We start from the raw sequence: 13205 nt of genomic DNA, 5'->3' as shown, positions 1-13205 counted from the left end.
TTACTGGCTTACTTCAATGTTCTATCATTATTGATCATTCTCCAAATCACATCTCTTTCCTTTGGAGTTGGTTTATCATAAGTTGTGTTTCTATTCCCATAAAGCAATCGGTACCATAATTTTTGTCTATTTCGAAGGGTCTTTGCATAAGTAGGGGAGATATCTGAAGTTGAAGATTTGGACAAGGGTGAGCTTGTCATGGTTAATTTTTGAACAGAATGTAACTTTCTAAAGTTTAAAAGCGTTACCACGAGACCTTGGATGATGGAAATGGCTATCACCATACCAAATCCCCAATTTGTATCTTCAATATAGTTTTTTAAATTCATTCCATAGAATGCTGGGACCAAAGTAGCCACGGCAAACCCCAAAGTGTAGACAGTTATTCTTAATTCAAATACCATCAACGAGTTTCTGTTGGCATCCAAAATGATGTTAACAATCTCTTCTGTTTGCTTGATGTCGCTGAGCACTGACCCTGAATGTTGAACAAATTCATCACAGTGGTTGTAGTAGGCCTCCAAGAGCATTTCAAGATCATCATAAGCGTCTATTTCTGTTCCATCGTACTTGTTGGGTTCTGAAAGGTACATGCCCGCCAAATCTTCGTCGTTATCCAAAAGCTCTTCCAAGACGTTTCTGATCAACACTGCCTTCTGGTAGTAGCTGTTTAAGTTCTTTGACTTGATCAAAAGGTCCTGGAGTTGGTCTCTGTTGATTTGGTTCTCCAACTGCGACAAGATCAAGCCACAATTCACCAGATGGACTTTTAGGTCCGCTTCCAAGTTGGACATGACGTTGATGAGGATGCTTTCCAATGCTCGGAACTCGTAGCTCACGTTCCTATTGGCCGGCGACGGCTTGAGCTTCAGCTCCAAGTCATACATGAAGAGACCCAATCTGGCCGCAGCTTCTGGCGCAGAGGTATCAAACACCATGACCGTGTCCTTCTTGATGATGGCTTTAATGTGTAGCAAGTTGATCAAGATGGCGTTGGCCGATCGGATCATGATCAGCGGAGCCACGTCTATCGACAGCGTATCGATCTTACGGAAGTCCCGAGGGAAGAGCTTGTTGTCTAGAAGGAACGATTTCTTGGGGTACTTCTTGGACACTGTGGTGATGTTCCCATTGCTATCGAAAGTGGTACAACTGACATATTGGTCATTGGGAGCAATGGCTTTGACTTGAGCAAAGATTTGTTTTGATGGCACAGACGCAGTGGTCTTGGACTGTTTGACTCGGGACAAGAAGAAGTTATCTTTGACGTCTGGTCGTCTTCTGGTAGTTACCACTGATCTGAAGGGGGACGATGCTTTGATGGTAGCTATAGATATTCGAGCTCGTGATACACTGTACATATGAAGGACGGAGGAAGTAAGGGCGTAGCAACGAAGAAGAGGTGGTTAGTAAGAAGAAGTGTGGATCAGCTGGATTGCCTTTGAGTTACTTCCGCACGATGACTTGATAAGAGGTATGATTACGATAGACTACACGACAATAGAGCTTCCTTTAGTGTGAGCTATGGCGCCAACAGCGTAACCGTGGTTAAGGAGTTCTGAACCAGTGTATTGCTATTACAGGGTCGTACAGTACGTGGTGGCACGGGGTAGGTGGTTTTCTACCGTACCGTGTAGCATACAGTGTCGTATGTAACAATAGTTAGAATCAACACGTACATGTTGCTTTCATACTACTCTCTGCACTACTCTACGTTCTCAAGGCATTACTAGATCTATCTTAAATGTTAGTAATTAGTCTAATCATATCAATAAAATGTCGGATGTTTGTTCAGGGTTAAAAAGCTCTGATTTACGGTATTCCACATGGTTGTTCAGGTGAAGAAATTCAATGTTGTAAAGTATTCATCATATAAACATCGACATTAGATTTGAAATATCAACATACGTTTTCTGAAGAAGAAAATGCACTAAAGGAAAGTGTACTAAAGGATTTTTTAATGGATGAAAAATTTTCCTTTATATGTTTTGAGCACAAGGGGTTACCCGCAACTTCTTAGGCAAAAGCCTGGTTAATACCCGTTGCTAGGAAACAAGATATACTGTCTGTTTTATGCCATGATTGGCCTGATACCAATCGATACATTGCAAAGAGCACAAACACCGCAGGCTCATTAATCAAGTGCTGGTGTTCCTCAAGTGTAGTGGCCATTAATGGAGGACAGTGCGATGGCTTATACTGTTTCAACTTTGAGATCATTGCCAGGGTATCAAGCTCGTTACGGTAGATGTTGGAAGGTTCGAAATCAAATATGGTATTGAGTTCAAAGGAGTTTCGTACCTGCTCGATCCAGTGGTTGATCTTCTGTTGACTTAAAAGGTGATTCCAATCCCATTCTATGGTGTCATACTCCAGTAATAGTCTCATCAAGTAAATAGGATTAGGAACAAAAGGTAAGTGGCAAATGCTTTGGAATGTTTGGCATGCAACTTGACGGATCTCCATCTCCTCGTCCGATAGGAGTTCAAACAAGATGGTCATACCCCGAGAAGAACATGGTGATGATGATGATAACGTTAATTGTGCAACCGTTTTCGCAGCCAAAATCCGTAACGGTTCAGGTGAATCTGGCAGCAAGTACTGTTCAAGTGTATCAATGTCAGGAGGGGTCAGAGGAGACACAATACTTTGAACGTACAATTGCCTGCATTTGAGCTCGTTTGAGCTCTCGTGGTGGTGGATATCATCAGTTAATTCAAAGGTACAAGCCTTTTTCGCAGCCATTAATCCTAAAAAGTCCATAACTTGACACTGAATGTATTGACTGGGTGTGGGGGTTGTCAATTGATTGATAAACTCTTGAGTGTAGGGAATGGTCTCATAATGGACCGAGTTGAACTCCAAGGCAACTTCAAATGCTCTAGCATGGGATTTCGTAAGCACAGTTAAGTGCTCTATCTTGTTCCATTGGTTCTGTTTCAAGTAATGTTGAAGAAGAACTTTCGTCAGAGTCAGCAAATACGCTTCCCTTGATCCGTTCAAGGTGGTGTCTGACTCCACAAGTTCACCTATTATGGCTTCTTCAAGAGGTGATATTGTTGAGGTTGTCCACTGTTCAAGAAGATCCAAGGTATTTACAAGGGTTTCGAGTATCACCCAATGGGATAAAAGAATGGGAGTAGGTGGTTGTAATTGACCAATAAATAATTGGGTTAATGCCAGAATGACCTTTTCAGGTATTTCATGGCCATAAAGTTCCGTTTTAATCCGAAGTACTACCTCGTGAATGCCTAACAACGTACCGTGGAATTGGTTATCAGAATCAAATTCATATCTTTTAGTTAAGAAGTCGTTCAATTGATTAGTTGACAAGATTGAAGCCAATGCTCTTGCAGTCATCTTGCGGATCTTCCAATGAGGATGGCTCAAGGTTTGCAATAGACACTGTTGCAAAGGTTCTAAGGAATCGTCGTTGCTAGAATTGACAATGTTGGTCAAGATCGACACCACAGGGAACGCCTTGCCTGCCTTCAAATGGTTCAACAAGATCAATTTAATGTTTGGGTACCGATTGAAAATAGTCACAGATGATAACTTCTTACCAGATGAAGGGAAGAGATGTCGTTGGAGCACTCCAAACAACATTACAGAACAGTTTCGAATGGACCAATTAGAAGACGTAAAGAACTCAAGACAAAGATCCAATGTCTGGGGTAAATGAACATCCAATAAATGTGAAGAAATCAAACTTTCACTGTAAAGTTGTTTCAAGATATTAAAGGCATGAACTTGAGGTAAATCATTCTTTGCATCGTATTCAAATTGGGTTCTGGCAATTTCAAATAACCGGTCAAAGCATTGGTTACTTAACTCTGATGAATCTTCAAGTGCTGCCAATAGCCCAGACATAATATATGGTAACCCTGCGGATCTTCTAGATTTAGCTTGTGATTTGGTGATGATTTGATTCAAACGTGTGTTGAGGAAACTCAGGGCATCTAGTGTGCTGTCCGTGTGATTGAAACACATGCTTGTAATGGTAATAAAGGAGGGATACACAGATAGGAACACTCCTCTATGCTTTATATTCTCAAGTTGATCGACTATCATGTTCATGGCCCTTTGAAGTTGGTCATAGCTAAGCAAGTGACGGTTATGGACAGTGAATTGAAGTAACAATTCATTTGCTTCTTTAATAGCTTTCCAATGAGAAATAGTAGTTATATCATCATCATCATCATCATTATTATTAGTAGTATTATTATCAACCAACTCCAATGAAGACCTGAAACATTCCCATAAACTGGCGTTGATGTCCACAATGTTATTAGCTAAGAAGACATCAACTACCTCATAGTGTAATGGGATCATCATTCTCAAGTAACTAAGATGTCCATGGATTCTATGCATTGAACCCTTTATATCTTTTAATGGGTCAATGATCTTATTGAATAGAGTTTGGAAGTGAACTGGGTCTTCCTTGTGAATGAACTCTGATGCAAAGGCATAGACGTTGGCGTATGCTTCACTTCTGCGGCCACGAACATCACCAAGTCTCGTATGGATATCATCGTCATCATCATTGACTAACTGAACAATTTTTTCCGTAACACCGCCGACTTCAAGACCATCAGAGGAAAACTGTACCAACAATTGGTACGCCTGTTGACGGATATTCTCATAATTGTTTGACAAATTTAGGTATAGTAATCTGGCAATGTCGTCATTGACGTTGCTGTAAGATATTGTTCTAAATATGGCGGATAATATCTTCATCGCAGTGCTTAGTTGTGGATAAGTTGATGAGGGTAATAAGTAATGGGGTATCAAGTAATCTAATAGCCAAGTGACAAATTCCATACCTTCAATGTCCTTGGCTTTAATTCGCTTTAAAAATAAGTCAAGAGCAGAACAAAACAGGTTTCTGATCTCCAAGTTCTCAAACTCATTCATAAACGATTGAATGATAAGTGTATCCTTTATTAGCCAATAAATTTGAGGGTCTATGGGTGCAGAAACTTTGGTGGATCCAGTAATGTATTTGAAAGCAAGTAACCGGACTTCACAATCAAAATCAGTGAGCCATTGCTTCATTGAAGAGGACCATAACAATTCTGTGGGTACGACTGTCTCTAAACGTAAACTTTGGCCCACGCATCGGAATCCCAATAGTACTCTTGAATTGTAAAGCATGTTCTCGGTTACTAATTGGATAAACACAGGATATACTCTTTCGGTGACCTTGAAAAACTGGGGTATTAGGTATTTGGCAATGTTACTATCGTTCTGTAAGTCTAAAGGCATATAAGTAATCCAACTATTGATCCAGAATCTTATATCATTATCATTTTTTAGGTTTATTTTCTTCTTAAATAATGCAACAACGGCCCTTGACATTGAGTTTGCCAAAGGGTTATTGTCCTTGGAGTTTAAAAGTCTAATGGTCGATTCCAAGAACTGTGAATCACCTTCGATAAGCCAATTGGGGTCCATTCCATGTTTAAGAAACATCTCCACGAAATAGTATAAGTTCTTTGAGGTTCTGCTTAATTTGTACACCACCTTGTCTTCAAGCCATTGACGTAAGATGGCACTCCCCCCATTCTCAAGAAGACTAACGTATGTTAATAGTTTGATCAATAGATTAGTGAGGGAACTATTCAATGCATTGGCCATAGAAACAGTATCAGCAGCTGAGCTTCCAAGATAATCCACCACCGTTTGGAAGATGAATTCAAGTGAAGATAAAATGTCAAGTTCACCATTTTGTTTTTGATACTTGATGATCTTCACCATCCAAATGGAGATTTCATCGTTGATGCCTGTTCTCTCTGTAACACTAATGTTGGGCTGTGATCTTTGTAGACGATCTACTTGGGATGTGAATTGCAATTGAACATCTTCGGGACTTAAGTCAGATATATCTTTTTGAATAAGTAGATCTCGGGCTGACACCTGAGCAGTCATATTTAGTCAATTACTATGGCTGTCAGGTTCTTGAATATAGTTGCAAAATGTATCGTTATATCATCGCATGTCAAAAATTAGGATAAAAAAAGAATTATGTAAGCAAGAGGCTTTTATTGCCCTTTTTGGTATTGACTGTCGCGCATCGTTAACTCGTACATTGCTAGCCATTGAATGTACATGATAAATATACATACTTTCATTCTGTTATTATCACAAACGTATTCTAAGCATATTAATCCGGTAGACATTACGCTGCATGCATTATTTTGGGTGGGTGTTAGTGAATGATTATTACTCCTATTTATATGCTTATCGTCGCAAAACGAAAAATTTCACACCATAAGTAGAACGTAAGCATAACACAGCTCAACACAACACAACAGAACGGACATAACACGAGACAAGGCAACTTCACAGACATTTTCTAACTCAGTCAATCTAAGGTGCCACAGCCATACTACTCAACGTGCCACAGCCATACTACTCAACGTGTCACAGCCATACTACTCAACGTGCCACAGCCATACTCAACATCGGTACAATCATGACTTTCACATTAAAAAGAGTATATCAAATATACTATCATCATTTCCCCTATGTTATGTTAACTCGTACTGAGGGAGTAATCTTACATATTCTACTTTCGTTGATGTTTCTCTTATTGGTATACTCATTGTATGCCTATACCCCATCCACTATTGCTTATCTTCAAGCCAGAAGTTCGGACTATTTGTTCAACTCGAGTGCTTGAGGGTTTAGGAATGGTATTGGGTCTATAGTGTAATTAATTATTAATAAATATTATTTAGGATAGTGATGTAGTTGACAGTTGGACTATAGTGGGTATGTCTTTATGTTTTATATATGATCTCAATTTTATGAACGCGTACTTGAGCTCTTTCTATCTCATTGCTTACGGCACGCGTCTATGGCTGTCAAAACAGGTGCTAATGCTCCCTTCAGACCTCCTCGGTTAGTGGGGTCAAGTTCAGCTTCAGGACCGGCTTCAGGGTCAGGACCGGCTTCAGGGTCAGGGCCGGCTTCAGGGTCAGGGCCGGCTTCAGGGTCAAGGCCGGCTTCAAGCTCAGGTGCTGCTAAAAGACTAACACTGTCAGTGTCACCACAGCCCAAGAAACTAAAAGTCTCCAATGCGAGTGGCATCTCCTCATCAAACACCCAACGGTACGACGTTCAATGGCGTCGAAGAACCAACAAGAAGAATAAGACTTGGGATGGTGATGGTTCACTCAGTCACAATCCCACCAATCAAACGTTGGTATTAAAGGATGAAGATGGCAAGGTACTTTGTAAAATGACAGGTAATAAAACACAAGGGATCACGTTAGTATCTGGGAGAGTCATTAGCATTGGTCTATTTGAAGTGGAACTTGAACTGGATAACTCATCATCAACTATCCCCTTAATATCTCGTAGTCGATTCAGTTCCAGATCAAACCAATACAATACAAGTGTCAATACAAGTGCCAGTGCCAGTGCCAATGCCAGTGCCAGTGCCAGTGCCAGTGCCAGTGCCTATACCACTACCAATAAGCGCAGATCTCCCTTGTATCTGTCAGAACAAGCAATAATACTCCCCTCGCCACCCGAAGAAACGTCCTTTGTGGATGTGGCCATAGATCCTTTATTAGCCAAGGTTCTTCGACCTCATCAGATTGATGGGGTCAAATTCTTATACGAATGCATTATGGGATATAGAATCAACGGTTATTATGGAGCCTTATTGGCAGACGAGATGGGGCTAGGCAAGACTTTAATGTCCATTAGTTTGATTTGGACTTTGATAAAGCAGTCTCCCTGGAATAATGGTGATAATGACTTCCATCCTATTGTACTGAATAAAGTGTTGATTGTATGTCCGGTTACGTTGATAGGGAATTGGAAGAAGGAGTTTAACAAATGGTTGGGACTGAATAGAATTGGGGTGTTGACTTTAACGGATTCTGCTGCCAAAGATAAGAAGGATATAATCTCCTTTGGCAAATATAAAGTGAATCAAGTACTAGTAGTAAATTATGAGAAGCTTTTAACATATGCTGTTGAATTAAGAGAGGCATGCATTTTTGATTTGATGATTTGTGATGAAGGACATCGACTAAAGAATAATTCAAACAAATCTTTAAGCATTTTAAACAGTTTAAATGTAAAAAGGAAAGTGATGTTAACTGGTACACCAATTCAAAATGATTTAACTGAATTTTACACTATTATTAATGTTTTAAATCCCAATTATTTGGGTTCAATCCATGAGTTCCAGAAAAGGTATATTAAACCTATTAATAATTCCCGAGATGTTAATTGTGTTGATCCTCAAATAAAGAAATTGGGTCAACAAATGTCTGGTCAATTGATTGAGAAAACATCACCAGTTATTTTAAGAAGAACCAATGAAATTTTATCCAACTATTTACCAGCAAAAACGGATATCATATTATTTGTTCACCCCACAGGGTTACAACGAAAGTTATTCCAGTTCCTTTTGGACTCGGCCAATTTTAATAAGTTAATTGAAAATGGTATAATGAATAACCAATCTTTGGCCTTGATCACTTTATTTAAAAAGAACTGCAATTCACCTTCGCTTTTGGCTAAAGATAAATTATTCAATACCAACTTCAATGATTCAAATCAAATTAATGTTGATGCCTTGGAATCAAAACAATCAAGTGGTAAAATAAATGTTTTGGTTCCATTATTATTGGAAATCAATAAATTACAAGAAAAGGTGGTTTTAATATCAAATTATACCCAAACTTTAGATTTATTGGAAAGTGTTATTCGAAAATTAAATATGACCTCCATCAGACTTGACGGTTCAACTCCCTCTAATAAAAGAGATTCCATCATTAATAAATTTAATAGCCAAGGTTCAGATATTAATGTGTTTCTTTTATCTTCCAAACTGGGTGGAGTAGGATTAAATTTGACTGGTGCCTCAAGGTTGATTTTATTTGATAATGATTGGAATCCTTCAGTTGATTTACAAGCAATGGCAAGAATCCATAGAGATGGTCAAATAAACCCAGTGTATATTTATCGTTTACTTACCATTGGATGTATGGATGAGAAGATATTCCAACGACAATTGATGAAAAATAATCTAAGTGATTTCTTTCTTTCTAATGATAAGGAAGATGCCAAAATTAAAGGTAGGAATTCAAACGTTTTTGAAGTTGAAGAGTTGAAGAAACTATTTTACATTTCAGAACATACAAGTTCGAATTCTCATGATTTACTTGGTTGTCTGTGTGAAGGAAGAGGTGAATTACAACGTATTGAAGAAGAGCATGAAAACTTCAAACTGGATGAGGAAGAAGCCATTCAGAGGAAATCGTCATGGATGACTGCGAGAAGTTTGAGTCAACGAATCGAACAAGAGGGTGATTATCAACCTATGAGAGAAAGAAAACAAATTAGAAACAGTTTGAGTAAATATAAGCATTATGATCCAAGCAAAATAGGAAATTTTGATGATGACTCGGTGATTGAAAAGATTCTTTCAAGTACTAGCAAACAAATCGGCTTTATTATGAGCCACTTTACACCACCAGCTCAAGAATCAAGTGAAGAGGAGAGTCAATTATATGATATCAATGAAGAGAACCAATTAGGTGAGGGTATCAATGAAGAAGAGAACCAATTAGGTGAGGGTATCAATGAAGAAGAGAGCCAATTGAAGGATATCAATGAAGGAGTTCAATTGAACGATGCTAATGGTGTATTATTTGTTCAAGAAAGTTGAATTAAAAATATTAAATCTATCTACTGTGTTAAAGTCTTTTCATTCTTTCTTCTGCTGCCCTTGCTCTCTGCTCCCTCATTAATCTCATCTTTTGTTGTTCTGTTAAACCTCCCAATTCATTCAATGAACTTGATATTCCTAGCAGATGATTAATGGGTGTTTGTTTCTTCTTCAATTCTATATCTGTTTTGTTGTTGATAGCTTCTGCATGGAGTTTCTTCTTTTCAGAAATAATCTCTGCTTCTTTGGCCTTGTCTTCCTTCTCGAATTCTTCCCTTGATTTGGGAGGCCCGACTTTAGCCTTCTCCCAATCGATCCCACCAAAGCTTTCACCAACTTGGGCTCTAACTATTTGAAACTGTCTTTTGGTGTTAGGGTCCGAAGTCAATTGACAAGGGGTCTTGTTCATGTCATTTAAAACAGTGGGGTCGGCCTTCAAGTTGACTATCAACACTTTAATCATATGATTCAACTTATTGGAGGCTGCATAGTGTAAGCAGGTATTTGTGGATGGATATTTCTTCTTGGGAACGAGTGTAAAGGAATTAACATCCAAGTTATTCTTTTTTATATAACTTATGAATAATGGAGCACTTTGTTTATTCAAAAAGCCTATTAGTTTCTTCGTATGCTCTTCATTGGGGTCTGTTGGTACCGATGCTTTTGTTGTGGTGGAATCCGATGTTGCTGGTGAACCTTCCTTTAATTTGAGTTCTCTTTCTCTTGCTCTCTTTGCCCTTTCATCTTCCTTTGGCAAATCCAACACTGATAAATACGTCAACTCCACCCACGCCTTCTTCAAAGATGAAGTCACAGCTCTTTTGGTGGTGAAGGGGAAACTCTTAATCCTCTCATCATCTGCTTTCAACACTGCTCCCTCATATCCTACTAACGTCTTCCTATTGGTTGCACCATTGGCTCTGATGAAGATCAGATGACATTCATCTAGATGCTGTTTCCATTCATTGATCAAATCTCTGACTTCCTTCACCAAAGCTTGTTCATTATATCTTCTGATACTGGACCCAGAAGAGTTGGCCTTGCCTCGAGCATTGTCACTGGCACTTTGGGAACCACCTTGCTTCCGTCTAGTTGTGTATCTATGGAAGGTTTTAGATACTATTATGTCTACCTTCTGTTCTTGGACTGACTCGGTCTTACTTTTGGCATTACCCTTGATGTTTTTGGGTACATGGGAAACGATAGCTCCAGCAAAGTGACCACCTCCAATCATGAAAAGTGCAGACTTGCCTTGTTTCACGGACGTCAGAGACCATCGATGAAGAACATCCAATGGAGAGTTGTGGTGGTGATCTTCAAGATACTTTTCACCAAAGAGAGCCTTGTATACTCCAAATACCTTATCGGATTGAAGTAACGGAGATTTGAAAAGGATATAGGGAGATCTTGTGTTTAAGTAACTTATGGATTCTTCTTCATCATGATCCACAGTCAAGGCTTGACGACTTAAAAGCTGTTCAACTTGATCAAGTTCAGTCTCTGATTCAGACTCAGAATCGTCACTTCCCGAAAGACTTTCTATAGAAGCGGTGTCTATCAACTGTTCAAACTTGTCTTCAGTAACAGGACTCAACCCAGAAATGGATCTCTTCAAGTTGTATCTGTGGAAGTCAAGTTTATAGTGGACCCGAGCCTCGTCCATATCAGAGAACTGTGTGTCACATGCCATGCACCTTGAGTGATTCGATGATGATGGTGTTGACATTGAAGATGACGTTGTTGATGGTGATGATGGGGATTGATGTTGGGTTTGACTGAGTGTCTTCAGACTGAAGTACATCACTTCCAAATGAGTCAAGAGTGACTCTTCTAACCCATACACATACAATTGATCTTTATTCAACTCACTCATGATATGACGGATTGATGATGATAATGGTGTTGATAATGGTGGAACGATCTCATCGTACTACTTATATATTATAGTAATGAGGTTGACATAATTTTCAACCCACTCTATACACAGTCTACGATGGCAATGAATAAGAGTCATGATGACTCAGGGTGGCAAGTGTGTTCGAAGTCGTAGCATGGTCCTACGATGCTAGTGTGATGTTAATCTGCTGATGTTAATCTACTGATGTTGATCTACTGATTAGTTCATATATACAAGATTACTGCAAGCCAAAACGATGGCACTCTTTTAAAAAGTGTTCAATCTTATCAGGGTTCATAAATGGATGGGTACCATGACCAAAGTTGATGATATAGTTTTGCTTCCCACCGCCAAAACCTTTAATCATCTGTTCAACTTTGGTAGTGATGGTATCGTTTGATCCATACATGATACCTGGGTCCAAGTTACCTTGTAAGGTTATTCTTCTACCATTGACAACCTTGACAGCATCTTCAGGACGATAAGTCCAATCCAAAGAAACGGTATCGTAACCAGCTTCACACAAATCATCCAAGGCATACCAAGATCCTTTAGCAAACACAGTTAAGGGGATCTTTTCCTTAATGTCTAATTCTTCCAATCTTTTAGGTAAACGAGAAGCAATTTGTTTCAAGTATGGTAAACAAAACTCCTCAAACTCAATGGGTCCCAATTCACCACCCCAAGATTCAAACACTTGTAACATTTGAGCTCCAGCTACCACTTGTTGGGCCAAAAATTCAATTAAAGAATCGGTGATGGCTTGTAACAAAATATGAGCTTCTTTGGTGTATTCATAGATCCATTGTTTGGCAAATCTAAACATCTTGGAACCTTGACCTTCCGTCATATAAACAAGCAACGTCCAAGGAGCACCACAGAATCCTAATAAGGGAACTCTACCATTCAATTTGGTTCTGGTCAAGGTAATAGCCTTATAAGCCCAATCCAAACAAGTTTTCACATCAGGTTTCAAATTGATCTTGTTGATATCCTCAGGAGAACGTAAAGGGTCTCTGAAAACTGGGCCTTTACCGTCAATCATATCGATTTCAAACCCCATGGCTTGAGGTATGACCAAAATATCACTGAAAATTATAGCAGCATCAATCAACCCATCATAATGATCAACAGGTTGAATGGTGATGGCTGAAGCAATTTCAGCGTCTCTACAACACTCAAAGAAATCTCTTTTACCTTTAACCTCGTGATATTCAGGTAAATATCTTCCTGCTTGTCTCTATTAAACGGTTGGTTAATATGACTGTCGGTCAGTCGGTGGAAAATTATTTAGCTAGATAGTGACACATACCATGATCCAAATGGGAGGTCTTTCGACCTTTTCACCCTTGGCTGCTCTTAAGATCAAATCGTTCTTTAACGGAGCGAATTGACTCATATTGTTGATGATGTTGGAAAGAAAGAAACCGGGTGGGGTCAAAAATTCCTTCAATTATGATTATTCATGTGGAAGCAATTACCGGTTTGGGTTTCACAAACCGATTATGCGACTAATGCGATATATATTGCCGTATTGGGATTTTTACGACACAGTTTGCTTTATCAGGTAATATTAATATCAGTGCCAAAGAAAAAAATGACATGGGTTTAAATTAG

At 39.0% G+C, this 13205-nt stretch overlaps 5 protein-coding genes across 5 annotated transcripts; 1 reads left to right on the top strand and 4 right to left on the bottom strand.

Annotated features, from left to right (window-relative positions):
* Positions 1–8: 8 nt before the first annotated feature.
* On the bottom strand, positions 9–1361 carry MRS2 (Mrs2p; the record flags this gene model as incomplete). The annotated part of the gene is made up of 1 exon (XM_043191466.1): positions 9–1361. One exon carries the CDS (start codon positions 1359–1361, stop codon positions 9–11), a length of 1353 nt encoding a protein of 450 aa, XP_043049109.1.
* A 655-nt stretch (positions 1362–2016) lies between these two features.
* KQ657_000629 (tRNA methylation protein) lies at positions 2017–5928 on the bottom strand (the record flags this gene model as incomplete). The annotated part of the gene is made up of 1 exon (XM_043191465.1): positions 2017–5928. The coding sequence occupies one exon, from the start codon at positions 5926–5928 to the stop codon at positions 2017–2019; it is 3912 nt and encodes a 1303-aa protein (XP_043049108.1).
* A 931-nt stretch (positions 5929–6859) lies between these two features.
* On the top strand, positions 6860–9691 carry RDH54 (DNA-dependent ATPase; the record flags this gene model as incomplete). Its single annotated transcript, XM_043191464.1, has 1 exon — positions 6860–9691. The coding sequence occupies one exon, from the start codon at positions 6860–6862 to the stop codon at positions 9689–9691; it is 2832 nt and encodes a 943-aa protein (XP_043049107.1).
* A 28-nt stretch (positions 9692–9719) lies between these two features.
* Positions 9720–11564, bottom strand: KQ657_000627 (uncharacterized protein; the record flags this gene model as incomplete). Its single annotated transcript, XM_043191463.1, is given in 3 exon segments — positions 9720–11385; positions 11539–11545; positions 11561–11564. The coding sequence occupies 3 exon segments, from the start codon at positions 11562–11564 to the stop codon at positions 9720–9722; spliced, it is 1677 nt and encodes a 558-aa protein (XP_043049106.1).
* A 262-nt stretch (positions 11565–11826) lies between these two features.
* On the bottom strand, positions 11827–12987 carry HEM12 (uroporphyrinogen decarboxylase; the record flags this gene model as incomplete). The annotated part of the gene is made up of 2 exons (XM_043191462.1): positions 11827–12828; positions 12901–12987. 2 exons carry the CDS (start codon positions 12985–12987, stop codon positions 11827–11829), a joined length of 1089 nt encoding a protein of 362 aa, XP_043049105.1.
* Between the last annotated feature and the right edge of the window lie 218 nt (positions 12988–13205).

Source organism: Scheffersomyces spartinae (genome assembly GCF_019049425.1).
Source record: "Scheffersomyces spartinae strain ARV_011 chromosome Unknown scaffold_11, whole genome shotgun sequence".
NCBI lineage: Eukaryota > Fungi > Ascomycota > Pichiomycetes > Serinales > Debaryomycetaceae > Lizanozyma > Lizanozyma spartinae.
The sequence above is the reverse complement of the archived record's forward strand: the minus strand, read 5'-3'. Positions and strand labels throughout refer to the sequence as shown.